Source organism: Aptenodytes patagonicus, chromosome 22 (genome assembly GCF_965638725.1).
Source record: "Aptenodytes patagonicus chromosome 22, bAptPat1.pri.cur, whole genome shotgun sequence".
Taxonomy (NCBI): domain Eukaryota; kingdom Metazoa; phylum Chordata; class Aves; order Sphenisciformes; family Spheniscidae; genus Aptenodytes; species Aptenodytes patagonicus.
This window is the reverse complement of record NC_134970.1, coordinates 7,285,084-7,305,783: the sequence shown is the minus strand read 5'-3', so window position 1 is coordinate 7,305,783 and position 20,700 is coordinate 7,285,084. Positions and strand designations below refer to the sequence as shown.

The 20,700-nt window shown below is 47.8% G+C and overlaps 1 protein-coding gene across 4 annotated transcripts in view; it reads left to right on the top strand.

The window, feature by feature from the left end:
* Positions 1–20,700, top strand: part of LGR6 (leucine rich repeat containing G protein-coupled receptor 6) — a 148,578-nt gene that overhangs the window by 81,269 nt on the left and 46,609 nt on the right. For 3 of the 4 annotated variants that reach the window (XM_076357800.1, XM_076357802.1, XM_076357801.1), the window contains exon 5: positions 18,627–18,842. The exons of the other annotated variant lie outside the window; for it this stretch is intronic. In XM_076357800.1, the coding sequence (XP_076213915.1) occupies positions 18,627–18,842 (216 nt within the window). The remainder of the gene's footprint in view (positions 1–18,626; positions 18,843–20,700) is intronic. 4 annotated transcript variants of the gene reach the window in all.

Below are 20,700 nucleotides of genomic sequence, written 5' to 3'. Positions count from 1 at the left end.
TTTAGAGATGTTCTTCTGTAGCCACCTTTTCCTTCTCTCTCCATTCCAACAGGGAAATGTTTCATAAAGATCAATGAGACCTGATTTGAAAAAGAGGAGTGGCACAGTGTGGACAGTCACTGTGGCTTAAGGCAGATACAGAACTAAGATGCTCTGCTTGGTTTTCACTGGTGCTGCCATGACTTCTCCAAATGCAGTTACTAACCTCAGGCCAAGGGCCTCCAATACAGGTCTGCATTAGAGACTTTTTTCCTCTTTTTCAAATATCTGAGTCATTTTCTGCAAGTTTATGAGACTCTTGCATATTCGTTGCCAAAAAGTTAGCCAGCCTGGAACACCCATAGATCATCCACAGCATGGTTTCTGAGCATTACTGGTCAGGCTATCTGGGACCCAGTGTACTCATGTTGCCCAGAGACTATTTTTTTCCATTCAGAAGGGGAAGTGGCTTTATGGCACATCATGACAGTCCATGAGTTACCGGACTTGCATGGCACTTCATGGAATATTAACTATCTGCTTTGCAAGTTGGCAGCACATGCTAAGCAGGCAGGACAGCTGAAAAGGGGGGCGAAAATGGAAGCCAACAGGAGTGGGGTGGAACAGACAGCTGTACTAGACAGAAAGGGATTGTGTGCTGGTTATTTTCTTGCTCTTTCAGATATTTGCATTTGATGTCCACGTTCATCGTTCTGGTATTCAGGCAGGATTTGAAGGGAAAGTATGTCTCTCTTATGGACAAGCTGACATAGGAAAGGAAAAATAGGCAGAATTCTGGATACACAAGACTTTTCTCAGGTTTACAACAGAAGCAGCCAAACTAAGTGGAAGCTGAGAACAATTGTTTTGAGCATAGCTCTACCAGTAGCACTTACCAGGCAATTCAAGCGATGAGGTGGCCAACCAAGTGGGACAGAAGGGGATGCTTCTAGCCACTGTGGGATAGAGAGAAGTTGGTATTTACTGCCTGCACAGCACCAAGTTAGAGCTGAAATGTAGCAAAACCCTAATGTGTCAGTGGAGTCTCTGAGATAGGAAAGCAAAAAATAATGATTTCATAAACTCCAGTTGTCTCCAAAGGCGGCAGCTGTCTTGCCTTTTGAGCATTCAGAGAGGATACCCACTGAGATAGGACACATGCACCCCAGCCTTGGTAGCACTTGGAATTGAACTGCTGGGTCCCTTTGCTGCACTGCTGGGGTCCAAGCTGGGGTCCCAGGCATGAGGCATGTTCAGACCTGTACTGAAGTCCCTCTGCTTGCTAACTGAGAATGCCAGACCGTGCAGGCAGCCAGATGCTTCTCGGGCTCTGCAAGATGCATGCTGTGAAGCCATGGTACCAGCTAGGAAGTTTGCAGCAAGTTTGGGGATCTCTAACAGCAGGAGATCAACTTGTACATACATGCTCAAGGAGAGGAAAGTCTAGGCAAAAAGAAACTCCAATAAACGTTGTCACCCAGAGAGCAGAAGGAAAGTTATTCCTCCTTTTTACTGGGGGATGATGCACAGGGAAGTAGGAGTCTCCTGCCCAGAATGATCAGAGAGTTCGTGGCACAGTCAGGGCATGAACCCGACTCTCCAGCGTACCTTGCCCCCAGAAAAGCTTGTTCCACATTGGAGCCCTCTTGCATTGCACATGCACCCTGCATGCCTTCCCACACAGCTTTTTTTGTGGCAGTCTGAACAAAGGACTCCACCTCCAGGGAGAGGAAGCAGCAGCTCTCTGTTAACATGGCCTCGGTCCTGCTCTCACATCTGTCTCTAGAAGACCAGAAATAAGGGAGGAGAAACACTGGCCAGGTGTCACAAAGACCATGCTTACACTGCTCTCCCTCTGTGGGCCTCCCCCTGCTCTTCCCTTCTGATTTGGCCAAGATGAGGATCTGTCTTCATGCAAGGAGCCTTCTCAAAGCTGCCAACCCATGAGCTTCAGGTGCGCAGGATTTTCCTTGGCAGGTGTGGTGTCACCCACAAAAGACGTGTTGTGGTGCAGGAAACAGCAACCGGAGGGCACTGATTTTAACTAGCCTAGATGATGCACGCTGGCTCTCAGGGAACCTAAGTTACTGAAACTCCAGTACTTCACAGGACAGACAGCATGCCAAAAAGCTGACTTTAGATTCAGGCAAGTTTAGGTGAGATGGGAGGGTCAGGATGTTCCCCTGTGAATGCTCTCCGAGAGGATGTTCCCATTGCCCTGCGTGATCCACCCATACCTTTTCTAAGCAAGGAAGATGCAGTCCTGAGTTTTGGCAAATAATATTTCAAACACACTAACAGGACATCCTCCTGCAAACTCTAACACAAGTGCTGGGAAGCCTGGTAAACCAGGTGGAGGTTTCCGGTCATTCAACATAACTCTGTGCCAAGGGCATTCATAGGTCTAGGACACCCATTCCCCATCGCTTCATGTGCTGACCCAAAGCTTGGCTGCTCCAGGTTGGCTTACTGCGTATCACCGAGTATCACTCATCAGGGACTTCACATGGTCTGGGCGACTCCTCCTCCAGAGGGAGACATCCACTACGGGGGTTCAGCACTTCCCAACCAGAAGTGTTCATGATTCACTTTGCACCATGGATGCCAGCCAGCCTGAGGAGGCAAGTGTCAAATCCACCCAAATAGCCCCGTCCACATCAGACACATCTGTCCTTGCAAACACCCCTCATCACAGGCTCTCTGAAGCTGCAGCCATGCCCATGGGGCCAGAAACAGACCTGCCCTGCTCCCTGTCAGCTGCAGGATGTGGAACCCAGGCTGTCAGGAAGGAGACCTTGGTGGGGATCACTAGATGAATACAAAGAGGAATTTGGATTTCAAAATAAGAGAATACAAAGCTCTGGTGACTGACCCTCCTACCAAGTGTGAGGGAGCTGCTTCCCAGCAGGCTTGCTTTATCTGGGAAGCATGTTGGGAAGCCCAGTGGGGAGGATTAGAGAGAACACACACACCTGATGGCAATGCTCTGAGCCCTGCAAGGGGTGCCAAGGCTTTACGTAATGCTCTGATCCAGTTGTGATCCCCTGGCAGAGTATCTGGTTACCAGTGTTTTATAGGTGCAGTAACAACATACCATGCGTATTCTGGAAGAGTCGTGTGTCAGTCTAATTAACGACTTTGTGGTTTGTGAGCACTTACCTAAAGCAGATGGGCACTGTGTCTGTTCCTCTGCCAGGCAGAAGGAGTCCAAGGTATTTCAAAGTGAGCAGGTGCTATAAATTATAATTACCAGGCTTGCAGAGGTAGAGAAAGCAAAGAGAAAAGAAACCTGATGGATTAAGCGATAAACTCTTGGTTTTTCTTTTTCAAATACTTATGGAAAGTGATGAGAATGGCTGGCTCTTTCTGGAGTTTCTCAGAGATCAGCACTTTGGGAAGGTGTTTAGCGTGTGTCTGGCTCGTCTGGGTGGGTGTTGCCTACAGCAATTTGAAGGGGGAAGAGGGGATTAGTGCCAGCCAGAAGAGTGTCAGAGCTTTTCCAGTATGGGTGGCTATATGGTAGCCTGAGGACAGTCACCACAGCTTCTCTCACCTGGCTTTGAGGCCAGGGGCTCCAGGAGGATAAGATTTCTAAGTGGCCCAGTGCGGCTTTCCCAAAGTTACCACTGTAGTTCAGCTCCACAGTACCAGCCTGTGCTTTCAGCATGGTGATGATTTCTAGCCTATGGTCATGAATCCCAGAGCTCTGTGCATTTCCTTGGGGTTCCCTCCTCCAGACTGGGGAGGAACTGCACTAATAGCTAATTACTGGGACTTTGAGAGACTTTGGGCCTCCCTAGGATAGTAGCAGGTTTTCTGACCCAGTAAGATGCAGCAGCATAGGCACAAAGCTTCCAGAGTCACATTTCTCCCTTCTGGATAAAGGCATCCACTTGTTTATCTTCCGTCCTGTGGTAGCTCATTTCTCCTCCCACAGAGACTTGTGGCTGCATGTCACCTCATGTAGACCCCAGACCCCAAGAGTATGGACATAGCCGGCACAGAGACGCTAACACGTGTAATGTCATCTAACCCCCCGGTGGGACAATAGTGTGGGAGTCTCCAGCTGAGCTAATTTCCATGTGTCTGAGCACCACCCTTTAGTCAAGAGAGAGAAGTAGATGTGCTGGGGGAAAAAATCATCTCCTGGAAGTAGGCAGCTGCCTTCGGAGATGGATCACTCACAGCGGTGCCTGGTCCTCTCCATTCACAGCTGGAGGGACACACAGTTTGAAAGGAGGCATCTGAGTATAGTTGAGATGACTCCTAGCTGTGATACCCACCTGTGTATCAGACTTGATGACCTCATTAAGTCCTTGGTACCTGGACCACGGCATGTGAATCAGGGAGTTTACCACAGCTCTAGCCCATCCCCTGGCCTGCATGTGCAGGATTTGTCCAGAAACATCTAAACATTTGGTAACCCTGCTCCAGAGGAGATAGAGCGTGTAAATCATAGTCCATCAATACTTAAATTTGTGAAAAGAGGGAACTAGAAGTCTGGTGTCTTGGCTAAAGGTCTGCAAAGCCCATTCAGTCCAATAAAGTAATTTTCAGATATTTCTGCCTGGTCCAAGTGATCAGCGACAGTCAGGGCCTTGGACCAGCCTTGATCGTGGGATTTCCCCACAGCTGTTGCTGCCCCAGCAGCCTCCAGCACACTGAGCCCATACCCCACTTCACCCTTGCATTTGCAAGCACAGAAACCAATTGTGGCACATGAGATGTGGAGAATGGTTCCCAGCCACTTTTTGACAAATCTCCCCATTGCATTCACCTCTTCCTCTGCCATCAGTCTTTCCTACCTCTCAGCCATGCCCCACTCCCTGCCCTGCGATGTTCCCTTTCCCCAATAGCAGCAGCAGCCCTTCCCTTCATGAGGAGTGAAGCCTAAAGATCCTGCACCATGAGATCAGGCTCTTCTTGCCTCCTTTCCACAAGGCACTTTGAGTTTTGTCTTGTCTTCCAGGCAAGATGCACCATAACGCTAAGAAACATTGGCTTCAGTCCTTGCGGGCAGTTCGTTAGCCCTGTACCCCAAACGGATTGACTCTCCTGCTGTTGGGCTTGATGGCGTGTTTGCTAAAGCAAAGGGGCCCAGGAAAAAAACCTGTGACTGTGTCTCCATCCGTCTTCTGTCTCTTGGCAACTCCTCCTGCGTGCAGCATGTTAGGGAAGCAACTGCAGATAAGCAAGAGACCTTCCCTCCGTGTCAGCATGTGTCCGTCACCTAGAGCAAACTATTTCCTGCTACCTGGTGGCTAATGCACCCAGTACACAGTTAGCCATCACCACTGCAACCATACACAGGTGGTGGGCAACAGCGCAATAGGTCCCATTCCCTGGGATGCTGTCCTTGCTCTCATTTTAGTTCTCCTTTCTCCCTCACAGTCTTTGTTCACTGCATCCCTCTGAAATATTTGCAGGATTCACTTGCCACTCTGCCACAAATCTGTTGTTCCCAGCTGAAGTCAGCCACAGTCTCCCTGAGGAGGACTCCAGTCCCATCAGCACTGGTCCTGCTAACATCATCTTCCCATTTCAGGTGTTTATATGACAGCAGTGTCTGTCCTCTTTTCATCTGTGCTGCAGAAGGATTTGATGCCTTCATAAGCTGATGGGATGCAACCTGGAGGACAAACTGTGTCATATACATTGTTCTTAAAAACATTGCAAGCATTTTCATGTTTTCTACAAATATCATTTCCCATTATATTCTGATTTCACTCCAGTTTTACTTGACTCATAATCTCTTAGTGCTAAATTAGCCTGACATGTACACTCGCTGCATACAGATTAATTTTACCTCTAACTAAAATAATCCAGTTCCTCCAACCCATTGGTTCACTTCTCTGATATCTTTAGCAGGAACCTTTTGGAGTCTTATGGAAATGCAATAAAGACTACTTCATCTCCTGTCCCTCAAGACAGGTAATTATTTTTATACATATGGACAGAGATTAAAATGCAAAAAATGACTTACAGCAATTTGAGAACATGTGGACTTTGATGTAGACAAAGGAGGAAAGCTCTTCCCACCTGATCAGATTCTCACAAGCATATAAATTCTTGTGACAGAAGGAAGAAAAAAATTACTTTGTAATCAGCATGGCCTGAAGAGCTCAGTCAATTCATTCCTTGTTTCACTTCTTTGATCTGTTTGAGATTTGACAGTTTGCTGTTAACAGCAATATTCTTCTCTATAAATCACATGTGATGCAGTAAGGTTTAAGAAAGGTGTTGTTTCCATTGGGTGTTTAGAGGATAAAAGCTATGGAAAAAACAGAAATCTATAAAGTCAGCATAACATAGCAGTGACTTACAATCTGTTAGCATAGAAGTTGTCTTGTGGCAAGACCACCTCAGTCCTGTAACATGATTTATTGGCTACAGGCTCTTTCTGGAGCACAATGGAAAAGAGGTCAGGGAAGAGCAGTGAGGTAGTTCTTAACAGCAAATCTGAAGATAGACTGAAACAAAGCAACCACAAGTACTTTCTTGGTGATTGCTACTGCTGAGAGCACAAGACCTTGAATTTCACCTGTTATAGATCACTTTGCAGCAGAAAGCATGCCTGTGGCAGGAAACAGAGCCCATAACAAGTGTCACAGTGCAGGCAGTGTGCTAAAGAATTTCCTTCCACTCTAGAAGACGCTTGCTGCTCAAAACCTTCCTGCCTCATCTCTGAAATCTCCTCTTTTCCCTGAGGCCCCTCTTCTCAGCAGGCAGCTCGAGAGGAGCACAGCTAAGTCAGTGGAGTTTTGTCCCCATTTTTGTTTTCAGAAATCTGGTCTCCATTTTGGCATTTTAAGTGTTTAATGGTATTTCTACAAAGAAAAAAGTCTAGGAGGGGTCAAGAGTAGGTGTCTACCACATCCAAGTGAACACTACACTCAGGCGTGCCACACATCTGGATGTACTGCAGGTAACTTTCATGCAGTGATGTAGCCGTGGTGTGGTGAGTCCTTGCTGAAGTTTGGCTGCTGTTAGTATTCCTTGCTGGCTGTATGGAAGCAGGATCCTCTCTGGCTCCGCGTGCCGTGATCCTTCCTCCCAGGTGTAGTGTGCACAATCTGAGATTCACCTGAAAAAGGCAAGGTGGCCCCTGTAGCTTGTGTAATTGAGCCAGTGCACAGATTGTGAGGAAATGCTACAGTTGTGGTTTTTTTCTTTGGCTTCAGGTGGGCTGATGTCCCTGGGAGGGACTGGGGCTCTCCTCCTCTATGGGCACATCTCATAATTTGGTTCAGGAATGATAAGCCAAATTCAGAGTAGTTACTGCTTTTTGGCATAGACTTTGAGCAGACAAGATTTTTCTGGTTCCGTGTACTGCAGGCTGTCAGCCAACCTGCTGCTCACTTGCTCTTTTCTCCACTTCACCCAGTGCATGATCAGCCTGAGCTGTCACTGCAGATCTGTGCTTGTCACCAGGATTGGCAGCAATAGCTTGGCAGTATCAGGCCAGGTCTGAGGAGAAAAAGCTGTATTAAAATACAAATCCAGTTCAAGATTCAGATTTTGGAGTTGTTCCTCTGCTTACACTGACCTGTTCCAAATCTCTGGTCGGGGTTCAAGAGTATCCCAGACTGGGAAACAAAGTGTGTGGCTGGACCTTATTTCTTATTCCAGCAGCTTTCTCTGCCATTCAGCTTGTCTCCCCATGTTGTTTATGGAGTGTTCCCCAGTACCCTTGAAGAGCACTAGCATTTTTACTGCAATGATGAGCAATAATACATTTTCAAAAGCCATTGGCAAATCCACTTGGCAGAAAATGCATCACCCTCTTTTATAGGGGCAAAAACTGTGGCTTAGCCACTGTGTTCTTGGTTGGACCCAACAAGCAGCTTCACTGCCTGCCCTTTGCAGCCCTCAAAGAACAGCAGCCGGATCAGCCACGCTGGCGTTTGGCATTACAGTAGAGCAGCCCGGGCCAGGTTTGTAGTTGGGAAGTCGAGTGGCTGGGACGAGGAGGCTGGTGTCTTCATGCCTCTGCTATGACTGGCGTGCTAGATCCTTCCCTCATGGTGGGAGATCCTAAGATACCACCAGGAAGGAAATAAAATTCTTCTGAGTCATCCTTCATGGCCTTCGCTTCAGGTAAGCTTCTGCTGTGCCCACGTCCCCCTCGGGCAGACCAGGTGGATTTGTCTCCTCTGACCGTAGCTGCCTAGATATTACTCATCTCAGCTAGTCAGCAGTGGAAAACGATCAGCATCTCCAGAGGGTGAATCATACCTGTTATCTCAGAGCCCTGTCTGGGGGGTGAATCACTCTCTGGAGGACTCTGGTTCTCTCTTTTGGCTATGGAAAGACCCCATAATTGGTTTCAAGTTCTGTGCGAATATGGTTGGGTGAGATGCGTTTTTCCTACCCCTGGAGAGCAAAAAAAATGCCCCTCTCCCCACCCCCCGCTTTTATCTGGCAAAAACAGATCACCAAGCTAACACACATCATCAGAGCATGGGTACCAAAGCAGAGCTGAGCATCTCTCCTCCCCCATGGTCCTGTGCACAGGACCCAGCACACACTTGTGTAGCCCTCAGAGAAAGCTATCAGAGGAGATCGTCTTGCCCAAAAATACAAGTGCAAGGAGCAGCTCACCCATTAACCAGAGAGGAATTTCTCTGCACTCCAGAGCTGGAGAGATTTGAATTTGTCACCATTGTTCTGGGGGCAAGTCAGAAATGAGAAAGGCTTCCGATGTGGGTACTGGGTACATCACAGACATGTTTTTTTCCTGTCAGTGGGAGGAACTCAGCTGATCAGATTAGAGCCTTTTCTGCTTAGGAGTAAAAAAGCATGAAATGCAATGTGGTTATCCCACTACAATGACCTCAATAGCTTTTTTGAGAGGAAGATTTAGAGACCACACACAAGCTGTTGAACATATCATCCTCAAGGAACAGTTCTCTTTAGCAGTGACCCAATAAACCCTGCCTCCATTTGTCCTTCATCCATTACTCCCTGGCTTTGAGCAATGAGATGTTGTGAAGTTTATGTAAGGGAAATGTCCATATGGCTTATGCTTGTGAGCATCCATGCTGTGAAGGATCCCTGGATTCATCTCCCAGGAAGACAAGAGTGTCGTGTTGTTTATCAGACTAACAGCTAAAAGTTTAGCGAACTTCAGTCACTCTAACTTATTTTATTGTGTGGCAGAACTGGCAAATAATATAGAAAAATAGGTGTCTGCGTAAATTGCTATCTCATCCCAAGAATGGTGTCAGCAGATATAGAAACTCTACCCCTGACTGCATCAGATGCCTTACCTGTGTACACTGTGTGTAAAAAGCAGCAGTTCCGTGCCTTTACAGCTTTTGAAATTCTTTCCTGGAACGTGTAGAGAGTCGGCTCTTCAGCTCCCAGTGATCTTGAGTTGGGCCATCATGTTCATGATGATCCCGTGAGTCAATTCCTCTCTTGAGACTTCACTCTCTAATTTTCCCATTCATTGAGCTTGTGGTTGGCACCACTTGGAAGGGGGTGATGATGAGCGACACCCTTGCTGTGCCCCAGCGCCTCCAGGATTCTTCATTTGCGCTCCCAAATGAAGAGGTCACAGCACAGGTTGGGTGGCTTGAGCTGTATTTTTCTAGCAGCTTGGCAGAGGTTATACCTACACAGCTATGCCCATCACGTACTGTAGTCACCTCCAAACTTGTCTATATTGACTGCTAGCAATCCAGTGTGGCAACCAGGAGCTCCATTTGGATAAACATTCAAGAGATCATTCACACCAAGCTGAAACTGGTGGTCACTTGTCTATCTATATTGTTCCTACCTTTCCCTGCCCACACTGCAGTGACTGCAGTACCCACCTTTCAATAAGCAAACATCCCTCAAAAGAGACTCTGACAAACACAGAAACTTATTTCCATCTTCACACCCCTCTCATATGCACCGTCAGTTCCCATCTCAGGCTGCAATAGCTTTCACGAAGGGGCACATGCTATCTTGACTGCCCTCCCAGTGCCTAGAACATTGTAGACACTAAAGAAATAATAATCACAGCTCACATCCACGATCCACACACACACTCTCTTGCATATGAGTCATATAGTAAGTTCCAATGTGTTTTCCATTGACCTTTATTATGGGGACTCATGAACCTTAACTCACTCACTTATACACATAAGTATCGAGGGCATGCTGCATTTCCCTGGTGACGACTCAGTAGAGAAAATGGACAATGGGTCCCAGATGTTACATACAGTAGATACAGCCTCACAGCAGGGAAGATGGGTCCCAGATGTTACATACAGTAGATGTGTCAGTGCAAAAGGAAGATGGGTCCCAGATGTTACATGCATTGAATGTGTAAGCACTCTTGATGAACCACAGAGAAGCTTCAGGTAAACTGGAGATAGAAAGGCAAGCAAGAAATGAACAACATATTTAAACTGGCACCCATCTATGCAGCATTTAGTCCTCTATGCAAGACACAGCCATGACCCTTAGTCTGCTCTCATGTTTAACTCTCTGCCTCTTTCATAACCCTGTGGACTTCAAGAAGTTCCTCCCACGGCACGGTCAATCTAGTGAGACTCAGGTATGAAAAGTACTGAACTGTCTCACCTGACAAAGTAAGGCATAGGAATCACTAGCTGTGTTGGTAGGATAAACACCAAGTTAATTTTTAGCCAAGTGATATGATGTGCATAAACAAAATTTTAGGAGCCACAGGCCCCAGCCCTGTGTGTGACAGGCCCTATCAGACGGTATCTTTGGCAGTAGGAGCTCAGTGTAGTGATCCGTGAGGTCCTGGCTAGCCCAGGCTGTAGATGGTCCAAGCAACCTGTCTCCTAAGAGCCATCTGCAGTGCTAACCATTCTTGAAGGGAGGCAGGTCCCTTCACAGCCCCTTGCGGTGCAGGGCAAAGCTACCGTTCCCTTCATACAGAGGAAGGAGGAGGCAAAGAAAAGCCAAGTAACTTGTCCAGGGTCACACTGAGCCCACGGCAGAGCAGCGGCACTGGACAGCTAGCTCCAAATCCCAGCCAAGCGGACTATGCCCTGTTTTCACGACTCAGTGTTACACCTCCAAAGCAGCCCCAGCTGCTAGAAAGAGCAGAAGAGCTTTCCAGTGCCATGCAGCTGTGTGGCTCAAAAACTACTGTGTCTGGCCCATGGAGGATCTCCTCAGCCAGAGAGGGGCCAGGGGACAGTCCCACAGAGCCTTGTGTCAGCTCTGGGGAACTCATGGCTGCCATGCTGTTTAAAACAGCCTGGTAACTTGTGGAGGGGCCAAGCCCAGAGAGCCTCGGGCCCTGGTGAGATGAAGAGCTGTTGTGCACTCCTCTCCAGGACAACATCTGGCCAGCTGTGGGTCACACGTGTTCAGTGAGAAGTGATGCACCACATGCATGACCATCAAGATTCAAGGCTCTCAGCAAAGGCCAGTGCTTCTCCCCAGTATAGTCTATCAGCTATAAGGGTGAGGGTCATTTAATTTCTAAAACAAAGCCGGCTGCACTGGAAGGTCACAGGGGATCCTATGGGTGCTCACCCAGCACAAGGAGGCACTCAAACACACCAGGGTACAGTCCGGCACCTCAACAGGAGGCGGCTCCCACCCAAGTGGCCAACAAAATAACCACCAGTCTAGCAATGATTGCCCGAGTCAAACACCACAGATTGGACATCTGGAGCCCTATCTCCATGTCAGCTCCCAAGTGGAGAGTGGGTGGAGCAAGGCAGCCATGGACCGAGCTGTAACACCTCTGCAGGTCCCCACTGCCAGACAGGGACCTTGTGATGCATCTGGTCTGGCCCTGGTCCCCATGCATTCAAGGTGTGAGCTGGCTGTTATGTCCCAGTACATGCTTGGCCCAGGGGATCTCTCGGGGTGCCATGATCTGTTCAGAGCCCTTCTCCCCAGAGAGTAGTGTGTCCTGTTCCTTCTGTCCCCAAGAGCTGCTCTCCCTTCTCTTTTCTAGCTAGCTTGTGCCCTTGACAAACACCGTGTTTCCCAGCAAATATGCAGGACCCACACTGCTTGGCGGGCCTTTGAGCCACGCTGCTTAGCCTCTGGCTGCTTTCTGTACCTTCTCCATTTCCCTGTGCCTGGCACTATGGGCAAGGGGGGGCAATGCCAGGCGCCCAGGGAGAGGGCTGGTCGGGGAGTTGGCACAGCAGTGGAGTGCAGCTGCCCAACTGTCAGCAGTTTCTATAGCTGCACAGAGATTTTGGCAATCCTTCTTGCACGGTTCTGACCTGAGGGGTTTTGGAGGTGTCTGCAACTGGGGATAACAAAGCCCTCTTGTCTGTACCAAAGGCACTTTGTGTGGAGTCTAGGTATTGCTCTGATTTCATTTCCTGAGCATCCCTCGTGGAGGGCTTCCCAGAGGTACATGCCCCGTTAAGTCAGGAGTGAAGACTCATTGCAGCCTAAACAGAGCCCTGCAAACTTTTCCACCAGGTCCTATTCCACAGCCAACTGGGAACACGTTTGCATCTTGAACCTTCATTCACTGTCTGGGGTGGTTTTCACAAGAGTTTTTAGTCTGGAAATGGAGCTAGGGAACTCTTGTGAGTCTTGCTTGAGGGCTGTGAGCTCTTCGGTGGCAGGGGCAAAGAGCCCAGGTGTTGGAGCAGGCCTACAAGGCAATGTTTTACCTATGCAATAATGTGTCATTCATAGAATCATAGAATGGTTTGAGCTGGAAGGGACTTTTAAAGGTCATCTAGGCCAACCCCCCTGCAATGAGCAGGGACATCTTCAACTAGATCAGGTTGCTCAAAGCCCCGTCCAACCTGACCTTGAATGTTTCCAGGGATGGGGCATCCACCACCTCTCTGGGCAACCTGTGCCAGTGTTTCACTACCCTCAGTGTAAAAAGTTTCTTCCTTATATCTAGTCTGAATCTACCCTCTTTCAGTTTAAAACCATTCCCCCTTGTCCTATTGCTACAGGCCCTACTAAAATGTCTGTCCCCATCTTTCTGATAAGCCCCCTTTAAGTATTGAAAAGCCACAATAAGGTCTCCCTGGAGCCTTCTCTTCTCCAGGCTGAACAACCCCAACTCTCTCAGCTTTCCCTCACAGGAGAGGAGTTTCAGCCCTCTGATAATTTTTGTGGCCCTCCTCTGGACCCGCTCCAACAGGTCCATTCTCCCACTGTATCTGCAGTACGTTATGACCACAAGGACATGATAGGCAGAGCAGAAACTGAACCCAGTTTCCCACTTTCCAGGTTAGCACTGCAGTCCCCACCTGCCTTTCTCCTATTCCATTTGGTATCAGTTGATGGAAGAAGCCCTTGCTCCTCACCTGGGTTATTTGGGCAGGCTCAGGGTCCCAGAACCTCCTGCCTCTGTGTGTCTGGGCCCCATCGAGTGCTGTGCCTGGCAGAAAGAGCAACACACATGGAGCTGGCTTGCAGGGGAGTGTGGCAGAGGGGGACAGAGTGCCTTTGAGCAGGGTGTTTTGCAGGGCTCCGGAGCCATCCACCCTCGCTGCGCCCTCAGCCTCTTGCACGGCGAGTTCCCCGGGAGCTCACAAGCCAGGTACTGACTCAGTGCGTCTGGGAGTTTTGCCTGAGAAAGGAGCTGAGGTGTTGGCCCCAGTCATTAGTAAGTTATCGGAGAAGTTTAGCTGCAGTGACATCATCTCCTTCTTCTGTTACTACAAGGAACTTAGATCCTATTATGGGATAGGAGGTAACTCAATCGAGCCTTTCAAGATAAACTCAGACAGGAAGAGAGACATGATTGCCTGAAGGCACCAATTAGACATTTCTGGTGAGATCAGCTCTATTCAGCCGACACACATGCACGCTGGGGCCGGGGAAGACAGCAAGCACCTCGCTTCCCGAGAAAGGGGTGGTCTCAGGGAGGGGTGGACAACCAGCTCTTCCTCCCACTGCTGCTGGGTCAGTCCTCACTCCTTCGAGGGTCACAGCTCTCTCTCCAGACCATTCTTTCTTTATGTCCTATATTCTGCTGTTGACAGATAATCAAGATGCAGAGGAGCTCCCCTGTTTGGAGAGAGAACAGCCCAGCCCAGTAGCACCCAATGCTGCCTATGATCTTTGGTGGCAAGTTTTCCCCAACTTTATCAAGGGAAATAATAGCCCAATATATTGCAAAAAATGCTGGGAGGATGGATTGGAGTTTGAGGTCCCGGTGTCCTGTTGTGACTGGGCTGTGGGCAGCAGAGGAACATCACAGAGTCTATACTGCAGACCAGTTACTGCACATAGTTTGTATAAGGCACCCAGACAGCCTGTTGTCTGGCTCTACTGTGTGCAAGGAAGGAAAAACAGCAGCAAAAGTCAGGATATTTCCTGACAGCATGGCATTGTGCATTTTTATTGGTTTCCAGGCTGCAGCTCCCCCTGTAAATGCTCCACAGCCAGAAGGAACTGGAAGGATATGGGCAAAGTTGCAGGTCATAGCCTGAGATTTGCACCACATCTGTTAGGGAACAGAGAGACTGTTTCTGGTTATCCACTGCTGCACGCTTCTGACAGTCATGTTACAGACAGCAGGATGCATGTGCTTACAGATGTCTAGGAAACACATTTGTACATCCTCTGAAACACTCTGGAAGCAGTTCTTGGAGCAAGACAGTTCTTAGAAACTGCTGGCTCTGCGGCACAGGAAACCAAAGACCTGAGATTATAGCTTGACCTGTCAGAATTAATACAAAACTTATTACATGCTCGCTGCACTGCCAACCACACATAGTCCCACCACTACCTGGACCTCCTGAATGGCTGTACTGATTGCATTGGCTTATCTCCTGCACACTGGGAAGGAGGAATCTCCCAGTCTTGACCTTTTCTCATTAGAAAAGGCCTTCCCTACCTGCTTGTTCCTTCTAGGAATGTTTTTGATCCTAGCATCATCTCTGGACTGTTCCTGGCAAGAAGGCAGGCAATTCCTCCTCAAGCCTTTATCAAACACAGACAATGCTCAAAGCAATGAAGTGGCTTTTCAAAGGCATGCTGGGCTCTTAACCCTGCACCCACACGAAGGCTACCTGACACTGTCCTGCCCAAGGAAAGGCTTCCCTTTCCCACCCCACACAGGTTCCTTTGGCTCCTCAGAGCTGCCACTGGCTACAGCAGCAGCAAAGACACCAGCTGGTGGGGCTCAGACACGCTTGCATTTGATGCTGACCCGCTCCTCTCACCATGGCTCAGCACAGACATGAACAGCTGTGCAGGGAACAAAGATGACATAGGCAATGCCTCAGACCAAAAGCCAGGGGACTTTTCATGTTCTTCCCAGGCAGCTCCCTCTCTTCCCATCCCTGCAGTCCCCAAAACAGAAAATGGAGTAAAATCTGAGGTGATTCCAGGCACTTTTAGGACTTTTGGCTAAATGTCATGTTGAAGTCATATAAACGCCCCGTAACTATCAGCAGTGGGTGCAGGTCTAAAGCCAGAAGCTGAGACTTTCAAGCAGCTGGTGATTTTCATATGCCGTTGTTCTTGAATACCCCACTTGAAATCAGCTCCTTTTGCCTGCAACGGACGATGCTCTACAGTGCCTTGCCTGTGAAGTCACTTGGAAATCTTGCCCGTGCAGACATCTGGAGACCACTGTGTGTCTCATCCGCTCTCCAGACCTACAGCACTGCTTGACAGCAGGTGTGAGATGGAGTCCCACTGCTAAGCCATCCAGCAGCTCCGTGAAAGGGGCATCTTCCTCTGTAAGCGACGAATGGGTTAATGCTTGCAAGGAAAATCAACTGAGAGATTTGGTGAAATAAAGATTAAAACATCTCCATGGAAGGTGAGGAGCCAGCCCCAGCCTGTGCTGTCCCATTTACCCACTAATCGGCCCAATTATCTTAGGTATAAATCATAACACAAAACACTTATGGAGCCAGAGTCACACACTGAAGAAAGGAGAGAACTGTTGGGTTGGTTTTTGTTTAGTATAATTGATATAATTACTAACAACTCTGTGCCAAGAAGTTCAGCTTTTCTCCTTCCAGAAAAGAGTGAAGAGCTGTCTGAAAGCCATAGCAATTAGCAATCCCCACATGCACAGCTTTTATTAGAAAGAATGCACCTCTATTCCAGAAAGAGCCAGTAACTCCCTGAGGAATAATTAAACAACCTGGAGACCTTTTGGTACCAGGAACGCAGCCATCACTTAGTCCATGTTCCCTGTTCCCTTGTCGATGCTGCGAAGGCACATAAGGAATCCTGCCCATCATGCTGCTTGTGAAATGCCTTCACCTGGACACTTCCCTGTTCCTAATTTTAACTTCACTAGCTCCAAATAGGTGCATCTTGCCGTGCTGTGGTCCAAGCAGGCTGCTGTTTCTAAGGTTGCTCAGGCCCTTGTCCAGCTCATTGCAACCAGCAGAAAGTCTCCCTTTCACTCCACCGAGGAATCTGGCCGGGGTCTGATTTTCATACTCTAGAGCAGATTAAGGCAGCAATTACGTGGCTGGAGCTCACCAACACTGCCCAAGCACGCTGCTCTCCAGATAGCGTCTCATGGACAGTGGCCACACTCATCACAACACGGCACACTGCCACCAGGCAGCCCCCGCGGAGGTGAGGAGACAGAAGACTTGGGGTTCATTTGAGTCTTGAAGAGGTGACCTCTCGCTGACGGCAGGATGTGGAGACATGGAGCAGAGCCTGGCTTGGAGCTGCAGCATGTCCAAAGCTAGTGGCCATCCAGGAGCGTTAAGAAACTCCTTAGATGAATCTCAATTATTGCCCAAGAGGGCAAAATGGAAACAAAGACGTTTCCTCTTCAAGAGGAAAATATACACTGTCTTGTGTCAGCCCTCTGAGTAAAGATGTAAATCCTGTGGCAACTGAGCTGAGCTTTGGGTGCGATGTGCCTTTGTCATCCACAGAGGAATCAATAGAGAAACACTCTCAGCTGAACAGCCTTGCACCAGAAAATGCTGCTTTGCAGCAATGCAAGTGTATTGCAATTTGGAAAAATACATTAGCGTGGCAAAATGTGAGTAATGAAATAGTTATTTAATCCACCTTGGGGTACCATTTCAGTTTGAGGCGATGTTGTATCAAGACTTGTACACTGCATTTAAAGGACAGTTGTCCGAGGGAGATCTCAGGAAGGTCTGACTGCACTTCTTGACCAGGTACAAATCTCCAGCTTCATCCATCCAGGTCAGACCAACCAGTGCAGGAAATGCTTCTCTCTGTGGCATAGGAAAAGGTCTTTCCCAGGATCATCTGAGAATTCCACCCAGGAAATCCTACCCCTACCCCACTGCAGAGACCACAGCTCACACCTGGGGTCTTCCCTGCTCCATGCACATGATGGAGCATTTGGCCTTCTCCTGCAGACTAGGAGTTTTAGAGTGCTGGGAACTGGTTTGTGAGCCAGGAAATGTTGTCTGTGCTCTTTGGACAAGGGTCTGGCGCCGGGGGGGAACAGTGTCTGTGGGTCTGCTCCAGTGTCCAACTTTCATCAAAAATATTACTTTATGTAGTCAAAAATACTATTTTCTATACCACATTCCTTTGTGGAGGATTGTTGATTTGAGGGCTGGGCCGTGACAGTTCTGTTAACTTCCTTCTCTCATGCTTTGATAAGAGACAAAGTGCTTTCTCTTTGCAGTTTGAATTCAGAGATCTTTCCTTTAAATAGCTTGGATAAATAAGCTTTGTTGGCCGTGGATGGAAATCAGAATTTTCTTTCTCCTTGGTATAATTGGTTCCTGGTATTTCATCCAAATCTGAAGTGTTTTCCTCTTATATTTTGATTTTAAAATCTACAGATAATACATTGTATCCTGCTCACCATTGTTGAAATAAGAGATCTTTAAGAGAGATGATTCCCAAACCTAGTTTTTAATTTTTTTTTTCATAATAAGCTTAATATTTCTTGGCTTCTGATTCTATTTTGGAACAAAAACAAGTCTTAAAAATTAAATTTTCTCCAAATTAAACCTCAGGTTCAACTGCCTTAAGGTTTCCATGATGATAAAAAAAAAAAAAAAACAGCTGGCAAATCAAGGAGAAAGAAAGGCCTGAACATGTGCGATACAGAGAGCACAGGTATAATTCCTGCGCCATGACATACGGTCTGATTCGTTCGCGGTGCTTTTGCAGGTAGCTCTGGCTGTTCGGATCAAACACAGGACCCCAAGCAGGGCTGCCACATATTTCACATTTCTAGACAAATCCTTTTCTTCTGGAATGGGGCTTTAGCCACACAGTTTGGCAGTCCTGTACGCCCCGCAGCAGTGGGTCTGAGCAGGCTGTGGGGTACCCCAAATAGGGCTGTGCCTCTGCAGATGGGCTCAGGCAGATCCACAGCAAGCCTGGCCCCGGGGGATGCAGCTTTGATGCTCATTTTTAAGGGGGGTGCCTGCAAGCCACAGCTGGCCAGTGTCCATCTGGTGGGTCCGTGTGAAAGGACTTAGCCCAACCACTTTGTTTAAGAAGCTGACATCAGTTGGCAGCACTAAATGGCCATCAAGAAGGGATCAACCTTGGCAGCGGTCAAACATCTCCAAGCACAGGCAGGAACCTTGCACCGAGACCTCCTTATGCTAATCACTATTTACAGCCTAATCCAATCTCCCTGGCCATCAATCCATCCCGCCTCGGCATCAAAACTCCCTTTGCATAACACTGTGGGCACGTAAAGCAATGCTAGATCCATCTCTCACTTATCCCCACCCTGTTTCTTTCCCACTCAGACGCCTGGATGCAAACCTTATCTCTGTGGTGCCTGAGAAGAGCTTTGAGGGGCTGCTCTCCTTGCGTCACCTGTGGCTGGACGATAATGCCCTGACGGAGATCCCTGTCCAAGCTCTGAACCACCTGCCAGCGCTGCAAGCCATGACCCTGGCTCTCAACCAGATCTGGCACATTCCCGATTACGCCTTCCAGAACCTCAGCAGCCTCGTGGTGCTGTAAGCCTTCTCCACTTGTTACTCCCTCGCAGCCACGGCATCCTCTGGCTGGGACAAGGTGCTGACCGTGCCTGGCAAACGGGGTCCTCCTCCCGCGGGAAGACCTGGTGGTCGCTCCCCAGGAGCAGCTTTTTGCTGCAGGGGCGGCAGGCAGAGGTTTTGTTCATGAGAGTCAAGGAATCTCTGCTGTTTGATATGAAATGCTAAAATTGCCTCTTTCGATTTTTTTCATATTTTCCCCACTTTTCACTGAAGAGCCAAAAAGCTCCCCAATATCATTCAAAAAATGCTTTGCATTTAAAAAAAAAACAGTATTTGGAAACAAAAAGCAGATTTTTTTTCTCTGAAGATTCAAGCAACAAAAAGCTTCTCATTTCTATTTCTCCCTCCAATCTCTGTGTTGAAACTACAGGAATTTCTATCAACATGAAAAAAAAAAAAAAAATGAAACAACCTGCAGTCAGGTCAAAAAGCATTTTATTTTTTTTCTTGGAAAACATGCCAAGAAAACTTTTTGACCAAATATGATTTTGAATGAAAGGTCTAACCTCAACACCTTGTCCAAGCCTGTACGTGCTTATTTGCATGACTGTTGTATATGCAGATCAACTATTCTTTGCGGTGATCACAACCCCATGGTGCATGTTGTTGTCCAGTTTGCATTATAAACATTTTACTGACAGTGTTCAGAGCAATGTAGAGAACGGTGCTGCTCTCAGAGGGTGCCCGGTCCAGGAGGGAAACGTTTACTCCATGGGCAGTGAGACACGCTAAAACACTCTGCAGCCTGTAATCAGAAAGCAAACAGATGTCTTCGGCATTTACGTCAGGAGGTGCATCCTTTCGATCAACAGAGGCTTGTATATTATCTAACTTTTAAAAGGAAGTTTACGTGTGCAAATCAGCTAGTCATTACTTTTTTGGTGTTAATTAACAAGTTCAGGTGTGATTGCCAATTAGTTTAGAGCTCCTCTATCTACATGAAAGGCTACCTTTTAGTTTGGTAATATGTATTGATACCAGGATATTAAGTAACCTCAGCATGTGGTGCCTTAGTGAAAGTTTAGCAATTATTTCGCTTTCAAAATTTAAAATGTTTACTGAAGCCATTGAGCATAGAAAGTGCTTGGACAAAGCACAGTCCAGAGTTTTACTAAGCATCAACTTCAGCTGTTTAGACAAAGCATAAAGACTTATTTAGGAGAAATGCTAAAACCAACTTGAGAAATGTCAGATAAGTAATTTTCACCCACAATGATGCTCATTCTACAATGCATCCCATGACCATCATAATGCAACCACTTCATTCAGCTTTAATAGCTAGCATGGAGGGTGAGCTGACATTTGGGGTTTTATTTCAGTCTCAAAAGCATGCTGCTTTCATTCTGGCTTATCCCATACTTCGGGTGAGAAGCAACTCCTTAATTAAACAGGCAAGCTCAAGAAATAAAAGTCATTGACCATTAGGTCACAAGGGAGAGAATAATGTCCCACCACAGACAATTGGAAGGGAACACATGTGTGATCCTGCCAGGCGCTGTGGGACACGATGCTAAATTTTTGTGGGATCACAAGTGTTTGGCAGAACTGGCCCCATAAATCTCTCCCATGCTTCCATGCATACCCTTGTCAGCACGCAGCCAGTGGAAAGTCACCCAGTGTTCTTCCTGCACCCCTACCAGGGATGTTTCCCTGCTTTGGACTCACCCACCAAGCCAAGAAGCACACGCTCCCAAAAGCCAGCCGAGCTAGGCAGTAAAGTTTGCGAGGAAACTTTCCCTACCAGGATGCAGATGATACATATGTGCATTCCTCTGATAGTGTCTGAATTTGCACGTAGATTGAGAAGGGCTGGCTG